The sequence below is a fragment of the Eretmochelys imbricata genome, chromosome 20 (assembly GCF_965152235.1).
Source record: "Eretmochelys imbricata isolate rEreImb1 chromosome 20, rEreImb1.hap1, whole genome shotgun sequence".
Taxonomy (NCBI): domain Eukaryota; kingdom Metazoa; phylum Chordata; order Testudines; family Cheloniidae; genus Eretmochelys; species Eretmochelys imbricata.
The window spans coordinates 15,182,927-15,201,268 of NC_135591.1; the positions used below are offsets into that span (position 1 = coordinate 15,182,927).

General features: G+C 44.6%; 1 protein-coding gene across 1 annotated transcript in view; it reads right to left on the reverse strand.

Moving 5' to 3' along the window:
• VDR (vitamin D receptor) overlaps nt 1-18,342 on the reverse strand; it is a 109,716-nt gene that overhangs the window by 38,678 nt on the left and 52,696 nt on the right. The window contains exon 4 of the mRNA XM_077838547.1: nt 7,527-7,657. Coding sequence (XP_077694673.1) covers nt 7,527-7,657 — 131 coding nt within the window. The remainder of the gene's footprint in view (nt 1-7,526; nt 7,658-18,342) is intronic.

Consider the following 18,342-nt stretch of genomic DNA (forward strand, 5'->3'; position numbering starts at 1 on the left):
GAGCTTGGCTGTTCTTAGTGGTGGCAGATGACAGAACAAGGAGCAATGATCTCAAGTTGCAGTGGGGGAGGTCTAGGTTGGACATTAGGAAAAACTATTTCACTAGGAGGGTGGTGAAGCACTGGAATGGGTTACCTAGAGAGGTGGTGGAATCTCCATCCTTAGAGTTTTTAAGGCCTGGCTGACAAGGCCTGGCTGGGATGATTTAGTTGGGGTTGGTCCTGCTTTGAGCAGGGGGTTGGACTAGATGACCTACTGAGGTCTCTTCCAACCCCGATCTTCCATGATTCTATGGACCTCACTCAGTAATACACTTTGGGAAAAGTCATGAAGAAAACTGAGCAACTTCATTCATTAAATTCTTTTCTTGTGATCCCACTTATTTGCAGGAGTTTTATTTCCTGTTTATTGGGGTTGCCTGCAACTGGGAGAGAATATACTAATCTATCTGAAAGAAATTTGATGAGGTTCAATAAGGATAAGTGCAGGGTCCTGCACTTAGGATGGAAGAATCCAATGCACCGCTACAGACTAGGGACCGAATGGCTAGGCAGCAGTTCTGCGGAAAAGGACCTAGGGGTGACAGTGGACGAGAAGCTGGATATGAGTCAGCAGTGTGCCCTTGTTGCCAAGAAGGCCAATGGCATTTTGGGATGTATAAGTAGGGGCATAGCGAGCAGATCGAGGGATGTGATCGTTCCCCTCTATTCGACATTGGTGAGGCCTCATCTGGAGTACTGTGTCCAGTTTTGGGCCCCACACTACAAGAAGGATGTGGATAAATTGGAGAGAGTCCAGCGAAGGGCAACAAAAATGATTAGGGGCCTAGAACACATGACTTATGAGGAGAGGCTGAGGGAGCTGGGATTGTTTAGCCTGCAGAAGAGAAGAATGAGGGGGGATTTGATAGCTGCTTTCAACTACCTGAAAGGGGGTTCCAAAGAGGATGGCTCTAGACTCTGCTCAATGGTAGCAGATGACAGAACGAGGAGTAATGGTCTCAAGTTGCAGTGGGGGAGGTTTAGATTGGATATTAGGAAAAACTTTTTCACTAAGAGGGTGGTGAAACACTGGAATGCGTTACCTACGGAGGTGGTAGAATCTCCTTCCTTAGAGGTTTTTAAGGTCAGGCTTGACAAAGCCCTGGCTGGGATGATTTAACTGGGGATTGGTCCTGCTTTGAGCAGGGGGTTGGACTAGATGACCTTCTGGGGTCCCTTCCAACCCTGATATTCTAGGATTCTATGATCCTATGCCCCTTCCTCCCCAGTCCAAGCATCTCTGCTCATTCACCCATCTCCAACTCTGAGAAACCAGCATCACTGTCTTCAGCTGCGTATATACAGTGGCACAGCTATGCCATGGTAACACTATAGCATAGACACTTCCTAAAATGCCGGAAGGAGTTTTTCCATTGGCAATCTACCTCCCTTGGTAGCAGTAGTTAGATCGACAGAGGATTCTGCTGTTGACTGAGCCATATTGATACACCTGGTTAGGTCAGCTTGCCTACAGTGCTCAGAGAAATAGCTATGTCGACCTACATTTTAAGTTTAGTCCATGCCTACTTCTTACCCCTCAACCTGTCACTGAAACCTTATGGTCTCTCAACTCCCTTGCTCATTCTCTCAGCACATTCCTCATGTGCTGTCCTTAAGACTCCTCTCTTTAACCCCAGTTGTCCCTCTAATTACTGTTCCATCTCCTTCCTGTCAGCTCCCGGAGGAAGCCATCTCTGCCTCACCACCACTTCCAGATACCTCCTGGAACACCCTGCTATTCAGCTTCTCCCTCTCTGTGCCTCAGAAGTCGTCAAACACTTCTTATCCAAGTTCAGGGCCTTCTTTAGAATACCTTTCACGTGGCTACTTTCAACATCTGTTTTCCTGACTCCATACTCTTGTACCTCATCATACCTCTCCAACTCCTCACTCATTCAGCTGCTTCTTCCCGTCACTGTCTGCTTTCTTTAAAGCTCTGCTCACCTTCCACACCCTGACCTTGGGTGACTTCATCCTCTGCCATGATTTCTAGATCTCCTATACTATATCTGAATACTCAGATCTTTCCTAACTACCCACAACCCTTCCTCCTATGATCAGTCTTTCATCTTCCAGCTGCTTCCAACATCTCCACCTGGATATTCTGCTGCAGACTAAAATTCAGCATGACAAATTCCAAACTCCTCTTTCCATCTGAGCCATTTGATATTGACCAATACCACTGTCCACCTGGTCACCTAGTCTCACCACTTCTATTCATAAGCTTACCATGTCCTGCCACTTCATCTATATTAATAAAATCCCTGTCTTCCTCTTTACATGGGAGGAGCTCCACATGAACAGCTGCAAGGCCATTGTTTTCCTCCTACAAATCCCTCCTACAAACTTTTCTTTGCAGGAAACATGGCAATGGTTAGGCAGCTGGTGTACGGAGACCACTGCCTATCATATTAAATAATATTGCTCCTGATTTGCTTATGCTACCCATGTCTGCATCTACACCGTTTGTCTCCTGTCTTAGATTGTAAGCTCCTCAAGGCAGGGAGTCCTTTTGTTATCTGTTTGTGCAGTATCTAGCACAAAGGGGACCTGGTCCGTGACTGGGGCTCCTACGTGCTACCGCAATACAAAGAAAATAATTTATCTCCACCAGGAAGAACTTGTCTCTCACCTGAGCTACCTTCTCTTGCTGCCTCATACCTCATCTCCTCAAGCTGCTGCTGCTGCTGCTAACGTAATGGTTTTGGGGTTGTTGGTGTTTTTTTTGCTGCTTAGGTCACCCTATGAATCCCCCCGCAAAGCCTTCCCTTCTTTCACCTTCCTAATTGATTTCAAGCTCCCAGGACTTCATCCTTAAGACTCCGATAACAAACATTCATAAAGCCAGATTCCTCAGTGTTGCCATGTTTGGGCTGCAAATGGGCCTGGGGAATGTACATTTGTTGAAAAATACACAGTGCAATTGTAGCCCTTGTGAGAACCAACCAGAACTCTCATTGGCCTGGCAGAGCAAGGACTAACGACACTAAATCCTGCATTAGTGAGCTGTCGCTAAACTACAGTTCTGTCTCCCTTCTTTCCCCCCTTTCACAGAAGCTCTTTCCCCTTCCCTTTCTCTTTTGGCTCCCTTCAATTCCTTGCTCTGTCTCATCTGCCAGTGTTTTCCCTTCTCTCACTCCCTTAGATCATGTTTCTGCGTCGTTGGACTAAAATCAGATCAGTGCCACTCTGTTGCTTGTTGCAGGAACAGTGATAGGGACGTCCCAGAGAGAGGTGGTAGCTGTGGGAAGACAACTGCTTGCACTCTTGTAGGAGTTTTAAACCTGATTCAACCTAAAAATAATTGAAGCACACTTTGTTCCCATTCATTTAACTAGCAGTTAAGTCCACTCAGAGGGTCTATTTTTAGTTACTCTGGGTTAGGTTTCTATAGATAAAGAATAGATTTCATTAAATGGATCATTTACAAGTTAACTACTACACAGCTTTGCTCAGGCCGGAAAACAACGCTCCCGTTTTGCTACTACCGAAGTTTCCTGGCTGTCCTTGCAAAATTCATGAACTAGCGCAAGCGGGTATAATCCCCTTGATTTCAGTGGAGTTGCACTTGCTTATGTCAACTCTCAGTTGGACTCCAGTAACCAAGGCTATTCGCTCGCACTCAATTTGGTTTTTAGAGTCACAGATTTCAAAGCCTTTTTTCCCATTCAAATAAGCACAACAGCATTTGCTCTCTCAAAGGCGATTTGTGTAATGATTACAAGATAATGCCAGTTGAAAACAACATTGTTCTTGGAGAATGGTCTCCGGCCATTGAAGAAATGTGCAGGAGAAGCCGAGCCATCCCTTATTAAAGCAGAAGGCCCATGAAAATTCTCCATTTCAAATAATTATTTCTGGAATATCCCGAAAAAAACTACAATGCCGAGAAACATTTTCAGAATTGCTTAAAGTGTCGTTGACTTTGTGTTGCTCTGTTCTCTACTAAGTAGCTGTACTGGTTCATTGCTCTAGCCAGGGAACAAGGATGTTTTAACAGTGTGCTGTACCAAATTATTTTGTATGGTATCTTACATTACCCACTGGACCCCAAAGTGCTCACACAGAGTCCAAAATAAAACAGAGAGCAGTCTATTAATTCTGTTCTAACATGCACATGAGCTTTAACCTATGCCCTCTGATGGCCCAGCTAGCTCAGATTTTAAGCACCACCATGCTCAATTGAAAGACTGTGTGGGCAGGAGTTGGTTTAGAGTAAGAGTAAGAACTTTGGAGTAAAGACATTACAATTTATTTGTATTCAAACACAGGTTAACTGGCTGCAAAAAACAAACTAATAAACTGCAGTCTCAGTTGTTACCCAGGGCAAACAGGGCCTTTGTTTCTCTTTCCATGGAGCCTCACCCACTAACTTTAAAACTAGTTTTACTGGAGCCTGCCTATTTACTAGAAACATGGAGATTTTTCCACATGTGCTGAAGATACAAGACTCTTCTAGACTGGAGCATTCCAGTAAACACTGGTTTTCTTAAAGGGCCATAGGTGACGTTCCTTAGCTGCACCCAGTTACATTATGAAGCTGTTTCTTCTCTACTAAATAGAGAATATTTATAGGAAAGCCAAGTGATACTAAAATTTCCAAACAGGTTGCAGATTTTTAAATCCATCAATCATCACATGGCACAATGTCTTGTGTGCCCGTGCCCTGATTTTCTCAAAGCGATAGGCACTCTCTTGCAGAGTAAATGGTGAGGCTGGCTGGAAGAGAATAAGAACTCTCTCTGAACAAAACCACACTTTCACAAGTGGAGCGAAGCCACATCCCAGCTGAAAAAGAACAAGAGGCAACTGTTGTCTCCATGGTACAGGTTCCACTCCCCCTTAGGAGGGGGGAAACTCTTACAGATGGGAAGAGGGAGAAGCTAGGGTCAGCAACTCTCAGCAAGATTCTCCCCACTCCAAAAAGCATGGGGGGAGAAGCCATGTCTGATTCTCCCCTGCCTGCATCATATCATGTATCATTTATACCTGTGCAAACTGGGTGCAACACACTAACATTTTGATAGAATAATACCTTACACTCATTTTGCACAGGGAGAATAGACACAGAAGGTACAAGGAAGTGGAGAATCAAGTGCAGGGTCTTTTGGCTACTTACACAGGTTCATCATACACACCATAACACACCCAGGCTCTGCAGGCAGCTGTAATCAGGAGAACAGCACAACTCCTGCAGAAAAGTTCATGATGCTTCCTAACGAAGGTGGATCATTTTGGTTTGACTTGAATCCATAGAGAAGTGAAAAGAATGTGTACAAACTCACCGGACATGTATTTTTAAGTACAAACTCAGAAAAATAAATATTTTGACAACGTTCATGTGTTTGAACTCAGTTGAACTTTACTTTTCCCGAGTTATTCCCCAAGCCTCTACCAAGGAGGCTCATGGTCACAAAACAGAACTCTGCTGAAATGAATACCAACAAGAGATGCCATTAAGGAAAAACACAAGGAAATTCCACAGCAAAAAACTACAATAAGAGAGATGCATGAAGCCAAAGTTATGTGGAAGATGTTTAAACGGAAGAACCGAATGAATATTTGAATTGTTTGATGTGATATTATGTCACCAAAGAAAGGAGCTTCCACAAAGCCAGGGTGCAGTATGGGGGTTGTTAATACTTTTCTTCAAACCTACTCAGGAGACAACCTCAAAGAGACAAGTGTGATGGATACACTCTCTCTCTCTCAAGACAGTAGCTTAACAATGGACAATGCTACCATTCGGCTCAAAGAAGTTCTCCCATGGCACAGAGCCAACTCCACCTTTACAAATCACAAACCAATATGGAAACCAAAAGCTAATTAGTCTCAATCATTAAACCGCTCTCAATCATTAATCAGCTCCGCCCAGAAACAATACATACCTATAGCATCCCGTTTTAACCAAACCAAGTCCTTGTAAAATGCAGAGATGCGCGACGAAAACTTGAGTGCTATGAAATCTTTCCCACTTTTCAACTCAGGAAACAGGGTAGAACAGCCATGAACAGATCACGATCGCTAGTGGGTGAACATATTTCTCAGATCACAATGCTCCCTAGCAAGGAATATGTTTAAGACATTCGCTTCATTTCCCTGGCATTTAACAGTGAGCAAATTGGTTTGTAAATAAAACTAAAAGAGCAGCTACTTCTAAAAGAGAGAATGAAAAACTCTGCTAGGACAAGAGGGAGATGAAGTAGATGACCCAAATTGCTTTTTGACATCTCTAATTTCTATGGGAATTCAATTTTTAAATAGAGCGGTCCACCTGTTCCTGCTGTCAGGAGACAATACAACAAGGTTTCAAAGAAGGGCCAGGCAAGAGAGATGCTTGGCAGGGAAGCTAAAAGCTCTGATTTAGAAAGCACATATCTACAGATGTTAGATGACTACAAGATACTTGAAGCTTGTCTAGATTAGGGAAATTGCACCAAGCATATTTCAATGATGCGATTACTGGAGTAAGTTAATCCAGTGCAGTGTGTTTGCATTAAGGGTTTCCATCCGTGCAAGGTGTAGGATTCCTTACTTTGGCTTTTATTTGGGAGCAATGTGCTTGGTCTCAAAATTTGGCCTACTGCAAAAATTCTCCTTTAAATCATTGTGAATGCTGAAAAACTCAGTTCAGGACTGTGGACCTTCTTACCCATAAAGTACTGCAGTCTAGTTATACCCCAAATTAAAAATTAAGATGGCAAGTGATGCATGAAATGATCCATGTATTACTACAGACTTCTGACTTATTTGTCTATTCCATGGCGGTGTCTAGTGATTCTGGGCACCTCCATTTTTGGGTGCTCATCTGGAGATATATCTTAAAGGGACCTGAGATTCAGAGGGCAGGAGCTGTCAGAGACCGGGATGTGGGTTTTCATGCCCAGTGGCTGGAGCACGAGTTGGTAGTTCGAAATCAGAGCCAAGGGTCAGAACAGGAGTCAGAGGCCAGATCCCAGGGTCAGAAGCCAGGAACCGGAGCAGAGGGTCAGGACTGGGTTACCTGGAGTGAGGAAGGGCTGGGAGCAATGTAGGAGCAAGGATGGGAACAAGTAGGCCCAGGAAGTATCACAGCCATGGGCGAATGGTTTGAAAGCTGTTGAACTGCTGCTGGGCTTAAGACTCTTCCAATCAACCAGGTGGTATAGCCAACCAGACAACCTACTGCAGGCTTTGTGCTTTTTAGGTTGCCCAAAGACTGGCTCTGGTGCAAACCCTGATTCCTGATAGGAGCTCAGCACTTTCTCAAAACAAGGCCCCTTTTAAAGGTGACTTCAGTTGGGAACCCAAAAAAACCCAAAAGCATCCAGAGAATCGCTAGTCACTTCTGAAGGTTGAGGCCAAACATTTTAGGCTAGAATTTTCAAAGTGACCTGAGAGATTCAAGTCAATGGGAGCTGGTCAAGCACCTCAAATCCCCAGCCTTAAACTACTGCAAAACTAAAGTACATTAAGCACAGAATCACTGTGCACTTGTTTACTCACATTCTTTCATCATGCCTATGTCCACACAACGCTTCAGCCGGCAGGCTTGGCAATGCCGTCGGTTATCTTTGGTTATTTTGCAGTCGCTGTTGAATGGACATGTAAACATTGCTTTTCTTTTCATGCTCCTCCTGAAAATAAAACACAAATAAATATTATGATGCCTGGACTTGTTTACTGCTAAGGAAACACTGAAGCTGCGTGTGGAGACTGTTTCAAAACATCGTGTGGGACATCTGCAGTCAAACCCATTGGGCTGTGGGGTGAGGATTGCAAGTGTGTGCCAGAACACTCCTGTAAGTAGCCACTGTTCAGTTTCTGCAAGTTGTACATTTTAAAATACTTTTTTTAAAATGTTTGAAAGACAGCCACAACTTATATGTCTCTATGGTTTTTAAAAGGTTTAAAAATTTCTAAGCTGCCCAATAAAACCCAAACACACAGAGCTTCTTGTCAACAAATACAACATGTACTATAAACAGGAAAATATTAGCCACAGTTTAAATTTCACAGTTTTGGATACTGTGAAACTGGAAAAAAGAGTGGAAGAATTTACAGAGAAATAAGAATTGAACCACAAGCAGCAGAAGCAACGGAAACTAAACCAAACCAGAGTATAAGTCAGCTTGTACCCAGCAAGGGCCTTTCAGAAGCAGTATATGTTATTAAACATTTACCAGGCTTGAAAGCCTCCTGGTTGGAGTGAGAGAGAGAAATCCCACTGTATAATATGGGAGAAATATTTCACACTCTTGTGCGCACACGCATGTGAACGCACTATTGCACGTGTGTGTGTGTGTGTGATTAAGATTTTTAATGTTCTTAAATCAGTACATTCAGAGTTCTAGGTCCCATCAAAAGTATAACTTGTCTTCCTTGGCTAGTCAGTATTATAGGATTTCTTTGGGGCAGGGACTAACTTTTTGTTCTGTGTTTGTACAGCACCTCGCACAGTATGGCCCCAGTCCATGCCTAGGGCTCCAAGGCACTAGCACTATATATATATATGTGTGTGTGTATAGCATGCTCTTTAATGACTAGTTAATGGTGATTCTATATTAAGCTCGGTTTCCATATTGCATGGAAAACAGGGACCCATCATCTTTGTTTTGGATGAAGAATGCAATGTAATTTACAGCACATCTGTGAGCACAGATTGAATTGTCTGGGGAAGTTATGTAGTTTGAGATAGACATGAACACAAAAATACATCCTTTAGAAAGGAGGAGAAGTGTGGCGGAGCAGCAGAGATTGGAGCAAGAATATCTCCAAGCAGAGATCTAAATAGCGAAGATACTGGGAAGGATGGCAGCCTGGGCCCAGACATCTACACTGCAATTTTATAGCCCTGCAGCCAAGTCTGAGCCAGCTGTTGCGGGCCAGTTGCAGGTGTTTTACTGCAATTTAGATCTACCCAATCCCATCCAGTTAGAGAAAGATCTCAGGTTACCCGTTGGGCCTGCCAGTTAAAAGGTACTGAGAGGCAGCATGGTATGATGGTTAGGGGACTGGGAATCTGGAGACCTGGATGCTGTTCCTGGCTCTGCCACTGACCCTGGTGGGTAACCTTGAGCATATCACTTTTCCTACTCTGTCCTTGTTTCCCTTCCCACCCTTTGTCTTGTCTATTTAGATTGTAAGCCCTTCAAGATGGGCTCTTACTGTATTTATGTGCAATGCCTAGCACAATGGGGTCCCACACTTAGTTGGATCCCCAAGGCAGTACAGTAAAACAAATACACAGTAGCCCAAATTTTGCTTTCTTCTTAAGTTCTGAATGAATCTCCTCTCCTTCCCCCTTGATTTTTCATTGCCACGCCTCCACATGAATTCATGCAATGGTTCAGCAAGATATATCAGGACACAGAAGCAGATAAGAGGCTTTAAGGTGAGAACCTCTCCAAGCAAATATTTGCTTGGCACAAAGCCTTAAATTTTGTTTCCAGCTTGATCTTGCAGCCCTTATCCACTTGTGTCAATGGGGCTACAGAAAAGGAAAGGCTGAAAGATAGGGCGCTCTAAAAGCTAATTATAAAGACATTACATTCAACATATTTACAGTTCATTTAACCAAAAAGGGGAAACAATGTTATCTGATATGCTATAAACCAAAGTTTGCTGCCTGAATAAGATTAGATGGGCCAAAATCTCCAATAAACTCTCCCTTCTGGAATTGCTATTACTGTACTTCCTAAATACAGCTGGGGCAGCATGGTCCAGGAACTAGGGTACTGGCCTAGTAGATAGAATATCTGGGTTCTATTCCCAGGTCTGCTGCATGACTTTGGACAAATCACTTTGCCTCAGTGCCAACCCAACTCTCTTTATGTTATCACAGATCTTGTGATATTTGATGAGTCATTAGGAGGCAAGTGATGTGAGAACCCTTGGCGTTCATTAAAAAAAAGTTTCTAACCCTTGTGCGTATGGAAAGAAATTTTGAAAATTTGACCCAAGTGCACCCTACAGGTTCAAAAAACCCCAAACCAAACAAAACACAGAAGGCAAATAAAGAGGACGCAACGTTTAAAAAAACAAAACAAAAAAAACAACAACAAACCTTATGGTTTTTAAGCCAATGCTATTCTGATGGACCCAACTCATAGTTTTTGAAGAGTTACGTTGGCAAAGCTGCTCCCTCTCTCCCTCATGCTTCTGTTTTCCCTTGCACACGGTCTCATTTATTGTAAGTTTTTTAGGGGGCAGGGACTTCATCTGCACAGAGCTCAGCACAGTGGGGTACTTATCTTGATTGGGGCCTCTAGGCACTACCGTAATACAAATCAATAATATACAGTACTTGGATTTTGGCTAGTGTGAAAACTATTGCAATTCATTGTATACCTCCATGCAGAGCAGCAGTGGAAAATGACATGGTTTAAGAGCCCTTTTAAAAGCAAGCCTTATTGCTCAGAGCACATTAGGGTCTTGCGTCTTTATTACAAAAGAAACTAAATTACAGAGTCAGTGCAGTGGGGGCAGATGTCCTACCCACAGAAGCACAACAAGAGCACAGGCTGTCAGGCTCTGTCCAGCCGCAGTGTATTTTTATTAAAAAAAATCACAAAAACAAAAAAAAACCTTACAGAACCAGCCATTTCAAGGCTCCCTTAAAACTATGTCCCAGGCATACTGCCGAAAATTAAAAATAATGAAATCCCTCTCTGCACTAATCCTGTCTATGTGCAAGCATAAACAGGCTCTGTATTCAACCAAAAGCAAAAGTACATGCCAGTGCATGCTGCACAGAGGTTTTTGGGGCCTGGGAAAAATCTGAAACTGAGGCCCTCCACCCTTCCACCAAAATAAAATAAAATAAATATATATATATATATATTTAAATAGATCACTCAGGGGAGCTGGGGAAGTGCTGGAGAATAAGACTGCCCTGCAGCGGTGGCTCCTGTCCCATGAGGCTGGGGCCAGCTCCCCACTCTGGCAGTTACAACGTGACACCTGGGATTGCTGCATCACTCACGTCTGGCCCAGCTGTTCTTCCATCGTGACAGAGAGGCCACCAGGCCAAATCTGTGTGGTGCTGCAATCCTGTGCACCAGGTTGCAAATATCACTCCGTTTAGGGGCTCTGGGCAAATTGTCCCCCCCTTCCCAGGCAGCTCTGGTGCATGTTTCCAATGTAGAAATGATTGTCTCAGTAAAGCCGAGAATTCACCTGCTTGGCTATCAGTGAGAAATGGAAGATATTGCTTATCATGGTCTGTGTAATCAACTAACTGCTGGATGCCTGAATTAAGAGCTCACACACCATGCAGAAATTCTGGACAGATCCATGTAACTTCAGGAAGAAGTAGTTAAGTTTGCATGCAACTGAACATGAAAATGAATCTGTGGGGCAGTTTTCAATATTCTTTATTGGAAACCCACCTGCGAGTGCCCAACGCACTGAAAATTAGGCCCACAATTTAAGAAAGTTTGAAAAGACTGTTTTGTTTGAAACCCGGGCTAGAATGCTGGATTCTAGTGGATACTCCAATTGGCACTTAAGTGAGTGGGTGCTTAGGCCATAAACTCTTTAGGGCAGGAACTATCTTTCTGTGGTGCATTTAGAGTGCCTACCACAGTGGGGTCCTGTTCCATGACTAGGACTCCTTTAAGGTGCTTCCACAATACAAGAAAGTAATATTTATTCCTGAGGGAATTCTGCGCCACTGCGCATGTGCAGAATTCACGTTACCTGCAGATTTCTTTGCTTCCTTGCAGAAAAATGATTTTCTGATGGGGAAACAAAGGGAAGCCGCAAGAATGGTCTCGCGGCTGTCCCCAGCAGTGCAGGTGTGTCATTTCAGGCACCTGGTGCAAACGGGGGAGAGGTAAATCACTGCGGGGAGGGTCTGGGGACATCAGGCAGTGGTTCCTTCTCTGTGCCAAGCTCAGCTGCTCGTCCTGGCTGCGCAAGGACAGGACTTCTTCCCCTGCAAGGAGTGGCTAATCCAGATCAGACCCACCCCCAGAAACCTCCTCCGGCTGCAGGAAACTCCACAACGCCACCCCTGCACTTCCTGCCCCCATTGCTCCTCAGCCTTGGGGGGAGAGGTCAGTGTGCAGGAGCTGCTCCCCCAGTCACCCAACCCTCATGCATCCAGACCCCACCCCCCCAAGCCTTACCTCCCCACACATTCAGAGCTCTCCCACCCCAAACCCACTGAGCTGCATTTCCTGCACCTGGAGCCCCCTGCATCTGAACCCCACCTGAGCCCCCTGCACTCAAACCCCAACCACCTTCACCTAGACCCCCTTGCAGAGTCCCATTGCCCCTGCACACAGAACCTCACCCCACCCCCCAATGAGCCCCTGGGCATAGAGATCCCCCCCCCCCGCACCCAGACCCCCCACTGAGCTGCCTGCACCCAGATTGCCCCACACAGAACCCTCTCACCCCATACCTGGATCCCCCCATACTAAGCCCCTCCACCCTTGGATCTGCCAGCCTGAGCCAGTTTGCCTGCCGACACCTGGTGCAGAGGGGTAGGGCCCTGGGGTGTTTCTGGGGCAGGCCCAGCCCTTGCACTGTGTCAGGGTTGGGTGCTGCCTCATTGTCGAGCCCATGTCCCGGGAGTTGGGGGAGGGCACTGCAGGTGGTCTCCCACCTTCATGCAGCCAGTGGCCTGGCTCCCCACTGCCATGGTGGAACCTCCACATTTATTTATTGACACACAAAATTTGCAGAACTTTAAAATATTGTGGGCAGAATTTTTTTTTGGGGGGGGGGGGGGGGGAGGGGGTCGTAGAATTCCCTCAGGAGTAAATAGTAAAGTTGCCTGAGTACAGGTCTCCCAAATGAGGACATTAGAAAATTAAGTTGGCTCTCTTTTTGTTTGGTGTTTGGACAAAAATACAGCACAACAGCATCCTGGTCCATCCTGAGGCTCTGAGGTACTATGATAATAAGTTTATAGCGTATGCTTAAAGTTACTTTAGTTGGCAACTGCTCTGTAGATATTTGTACCGGAATGTGTTCAGGGCAGAACATAAAGGAAGAGGAGATGTTAAAAACAGGATTCAGACCCTCCCCCCCCTCCAGTGAAAGAGTTTTTTGGCAACATAGTTAATTAGAAACAAAAACTTTTAATTAATTGGACAAAAGGAACACACATTGGCCTGTACCCACAAGTGATGGCCTACTATGGAAGGACGTGTTGAGAGAGGGTATTGGGAATTCACCATTTCAGAGATGCTATTTATTTATATTTTGTTGTGGCTTAGCCTTTTACTGAAAGGAAAAAAAAAACCCCTCTGACTTTCAGTTTCACTCTCTCTGAATCTTAATTAGTGCAGTGACCTTTAATGACAAACTACCCCCTCCCCACCATGTCTAGCACATTTGTGAAACCCGTGAAATGCTCAAGTTCCTGAAAGTTACCTTTGTCATAACCAAAAATCACAGCATACCAACTGGCGTATTTTGTTAGTCATGCTCTAGCCCCCGGAATCAGGGACTATCTACCTAATGCCAGTGAGTCATTTCAATCCTCAGCCTATGGTAAAAAGTTTCCCACTCCTCTTGGGTTAGCTGTAGACATCAGCTCTGTGCTGCTTATCTAGGTATTTATACTACACTAAGTGTCTAGCACAACATGGCACTCATCCATGAATGGGACTCTAAAGGAACAACTGCAATTTTAAACGAATATTCTGTATGTTGAAATCACCCATGAAGATCCATAATCCCAGCTAGCCCCAATTTTTCCAGGTGCTACAAAATTCCCAAATGTAGACCTAAAATTTCCAAAGTCAGTTCACTCATTCTGGTTGTCTTCCATTTTTGGGTGCCCAGTCTGACTTTCAAAGCCAAGCACCCACAACTCTGGTGAACATCCATGGGAACTGCGGGTAATTGGGATCCCTCTTAAAGAAAGAGTTAGGCCCAAGGTTTCTCAAGTTTGGATACCCAACATTTGAAAGTAGCCAGAACAAGTGCATGGTTTAGAACATCCATACCCCTGTTCTATACACACACACACACAAAACAGAATCAGCCTCAAAGGGGGTGCCAGTGTACAAACTCCCCTGCCATTAGCTTCAGTCACTCAGGGAAGCTTCGAGGACAGAAGACTCTTCTGGTGTGCAATGAAGGTTACCAAATCCTAGCTCTCGTGAACCAAAGATTTCCAAGGTCAAGGACTCCTGGCAGGGAAGATCCTGCTGCCAGCCCCCTCTTTAAAATCAACCATCCCAGGAGACAAAATACGCTTTTCTCCCACGAGGACAAACCAGTTGGGGTTAACTGGTCCCCATGAGATCCCTGGGACACAGAAAAGCACCAAGAAGAGCTGCAATAGTCACGAGGCAGACAGAGTGGGTCTCTGTTCTAGCAAAGAGCAGTAACTCTGACTTTAGAGGCGACCGCACAGCTAAGAGAACAAGCATGTTTGTCCCCGGGAAAATACATGAGCAGCAGACACATGGCAAGGTTAAAAGAGTTCCTAGAGATTTGCCCTTGGTGGCACCCACTTGAAAGGCTGGAGTTGGCAGAGCTGTAGTTCTTTGGCAATCCTTTTGTCTGTACCCTTATGTCTGTTTGCACAAGTGGAATAATTGCTGCAAACTCCATCCTGCACTTTTGCTTCAGGTTCCAGGGGTTGGGTTACAAATGCAACAGAGACAACTGCACCCTGCCCAGAAATGCATTTAATCAGTGCCCCGAACTGCATTCCTGCCAGGAAGAATTAGGACCAGCTTGTTCAGCCAGACCTTTGAACTAAGATAGAAAGAGGAAAAAGTCCAGAGGGGCAGTTTGTGCCTGGTTTCTTTTTTCTATATCCTGGTTTTGTCTGCAGCAGTCTCATTACATTTGTTTTAAAAAATGAACAGTTTATGCAGGCGTTTCCCCATTCACAGACATACCGTGCCTGGGTGAAATTCTCTGGTCTGTGTTATGCAGAAGGTCATTATGGTCCCTTCTGGCCTTGAAACCGATGAACCTACTTCACGGTTCTGTCATTTTTTTAGCGTGCATAAAAGCAGAGCACTATTTTTTTCTTAGTAATCGTTTACATAGTGCCACAGTTATACAAGACCCTTTACAATGGCAGACATGCCAACTCGCGAATTAATCACGAGAGACGGGCTTTCTACGTACAAGTATTAAGCCTGACTCATGATTGCGGGACAGAACTCTCCAATGTCAAAGATTTTTTTCCCCCCCAACCACAGATGGGGAAAAAAAAAAAAAAAATCCTGACATTGGAGACTTCTGTCCCGCGATCATGAGTCAGGCTTAATAATTTTACTTAAGATCATGGTCAGCCAGCCCCAAGGCAGAGAGCGGCAGCCCTTCCTTGCCGGGCCTCTATCATAATGGGCTCCCACGGTCAGCAGATATGTGACTTGAGAGCACCTTAAAGGCTCAGAAACTGGAGGAGAAATAAAAGGGAACTCACTTTTCATTAAAAATCCTCATGATTGTTAAGCCAATCTCATGATTGGGGGGGTCTGACTCATGATGTGTCAATGGTGAGGGTTGGTAACACTGCAAATGTGCCAGAGTTAGACTCCCTACTACACAGAAGTTACAATGCGCAGGTGTGAGCCAGGGCTAAGGGATGTGGGCGCGGGGGGGGGGGGGGTGAGGAGGGGGGAGGAAAGGAAGGTAGTCTCTGTAGATGGAATCCTTTAAGAACAAATGGACCTTTAGAAGTTTCAGAAGGGGAGGAAAAACACTTGGGGAGCATTACTGAAGAGCACCCAGCAAAGTTAAACTTGAGCTAGCCAACATTTTCCAGAAATTGCAAAAAACTTTCAAAGTTATGGGAATTTTTTTTTAAATGGTAAAAGCTTCACACCATCTCTAAGTCAGGAGTGGGTGAGGGAGAGGAAGTAAGCCATCAGTAAAGAAGCTTGGGTACTGTATGGGGCATAGGATGGGGTGTAAAACATGGGTGGAAGCAGGAACAGCATTGGACAGAACCTTGAGGGGAGGACCAGGAGCATGAATTTGATGTGGAAGGGGAGAGGAAACCAGTTACAGGATTTGGCACATGGGTGTCAAAGACAGGGTGGAAGGAAAGTGATCTTGGCAATTACCTTTCGGACAGATGGGAGTGGGGAGAGGAGAGATGTAGGAAAGGAGATTAAAAATAATTGGGGTAAGTGATAAGGTAGGTACAGACCAAGATAGGGCCATAAGGATGGAGGAAAAGAATGGATTTTAGAGAGGGGGGAACGAAACTTCAGATCTTGAAAAAGGACAAGCCATGGAGACACAATCTGACAAACTTGGATGACTGGTGATATTGTCAACAGTAAGGGATAGCGAAAGAGAGGAAAGGGTTGGGTGAAGAGATTAGAGATAAATTCTGCACTTGGTTATGCTGGTGTCAATCCAGAATAACTCCACTGACTTCAGGAAAGTCACTCCAGATTTATTCTGTGTACGACAAATTTAGCTCAGTTTAAGAAATACTGAGCAGCCACTGCTTAACAAAAGGCCACCTGATGCCTACCAATGTCACTAGTAAACTGCCCAACTGTGACTTGAGACACCAATTGGCCAAAGGTTATTTAGTGTCTGTTAGTACTATCGGCTAAATACACATTTCAGTACTTCTGTATGGACGAATACATCGCCTCATAAATATGTAGGAATTAAAGGTACTCCCAGGCCCTGCTGGTTTCAAACATTCATAACTTCAGAACTATGGTGCAGATGCATCTCATGTTTGCCTTGAGTTTTAGGATTTACACATGTGCCAACAAAGCCAGCTTTCAAGTCAGGAAAACAGTTCAGAAGAACACGTGCCCTTCACTATGCTCTCTTGCAGGTGCAGTGCAGTCTTCTAAGGGCACTTCAAGGGCAGAGCCCAGCCACCTCAGGAAAAATTGCAAAGCCTCTTTGGCGAAGTTTTGCTACTACTGCCAGAATGACATTCACAGTGGCTGCCACTGCCACTACCCTCCTTCCAAAATTAAGAATCTACCTTCCTATGCAAAAGTCTCTCTAACCCCACAATGGAAAAGGAGCCAGAAACGCCATGAAGTCCACTAGAAATTCTGCCATTTGTTTTATGTGGAAGGCACTCACGTGCTACCATGAAGGGCAGCAGTACAATCTATTCTGTTACACACAATCCCTGGGCTCCTTCATCCAGTATGTGGCAACTCTTGCACTCCTCTCCCATGAGCACTCAGCTGGCAGGTAGCTATATAGCACAGAGCCGGTTTGGACTCCCTGCATGAAGTACCTTGCCCCTGGCCACTGATGCATCCTTTAGCAGCTGCTTGACTGCTGTTTCTCCATAAGAGGCAGGTGCAGGATCCAGTAGGGGTGGAGGGAGAACAAGCTTCTCATGTGGGCCAGGGAAGGCAGGTCAGGGTGGGACTGGCTCTGCCCTGGAGTCTTGAACTAGTTGTTTTTTACCCCCCGCCCCAGATTTCACTATAACTACTTCCTTCACACCCAGCATAGCCAGTACTGGTGATGTAAACCACCTCAGGACAGGACCTTAAGTGTTAAATTCAACAGGTCTAAAATGCAGAGGAAAAAGGTAGTGTTTCAGGATAAGTCAACACACACACACACACACACACACACACACACACACACACACCCACCCCCTCCAGTAAAGTGAGCTAATCTTGTCTGCAGTGTTTGGCAAATTGTTGCACTGGAGGTTAACATGCTGCCACGGAAAACAGGAAAGTGGTGGGGTTTAGGGCTATATAAAAGGGCAGGAAGCAAGCACCTATGGAAGCTGTTTTATAGTGATGAGCTTTTACTTTGGGTGGAATGGCCCTGGGAAACTTGAGTCATAAATATCCAGTTAAAAAAATTCAATATATTGTTTAAAAAAAAAAAAATCATTGAAACGTTTGTAAACTAGGATCAAAGCAGAACATACTGGGGGCACTGGGAGGCAGGAGTAAGAGGAAAGGTACAAAAAAGTACCATGGTTAACACTATGTTTTGGAAAAAGGGAGCTTTAAAAAGGGAAGAGAAGCAGCAAGTCAAGAAAGCGAGTCCTTAAGTTGAAGATACAAATGTTAAAGTCTTAATAAGGGCCCATGGAGACTGCTTAAGAATAACCGAGTAGGTGGAGGCACAGTGTTTGTACTGCTTTAACTGTATTAGTTTAGAAAACAGATATAGCTAACAGATCAATCCCCTAGAGCGGATGCAGTTAAACCAGTATAAAAAGGTGTGTATACAGCCCATCTGCCAGAATTTATACCTTAATACCAGTATAACTGAGACCACACTAGGGGGTTGTGCAGCTTTAATTATAATCGGTGTTTAAAAAAAAAAATAAAAAAAAAATAAAAAAAAAAACAAACCACACACACAAAACACCCCACACATC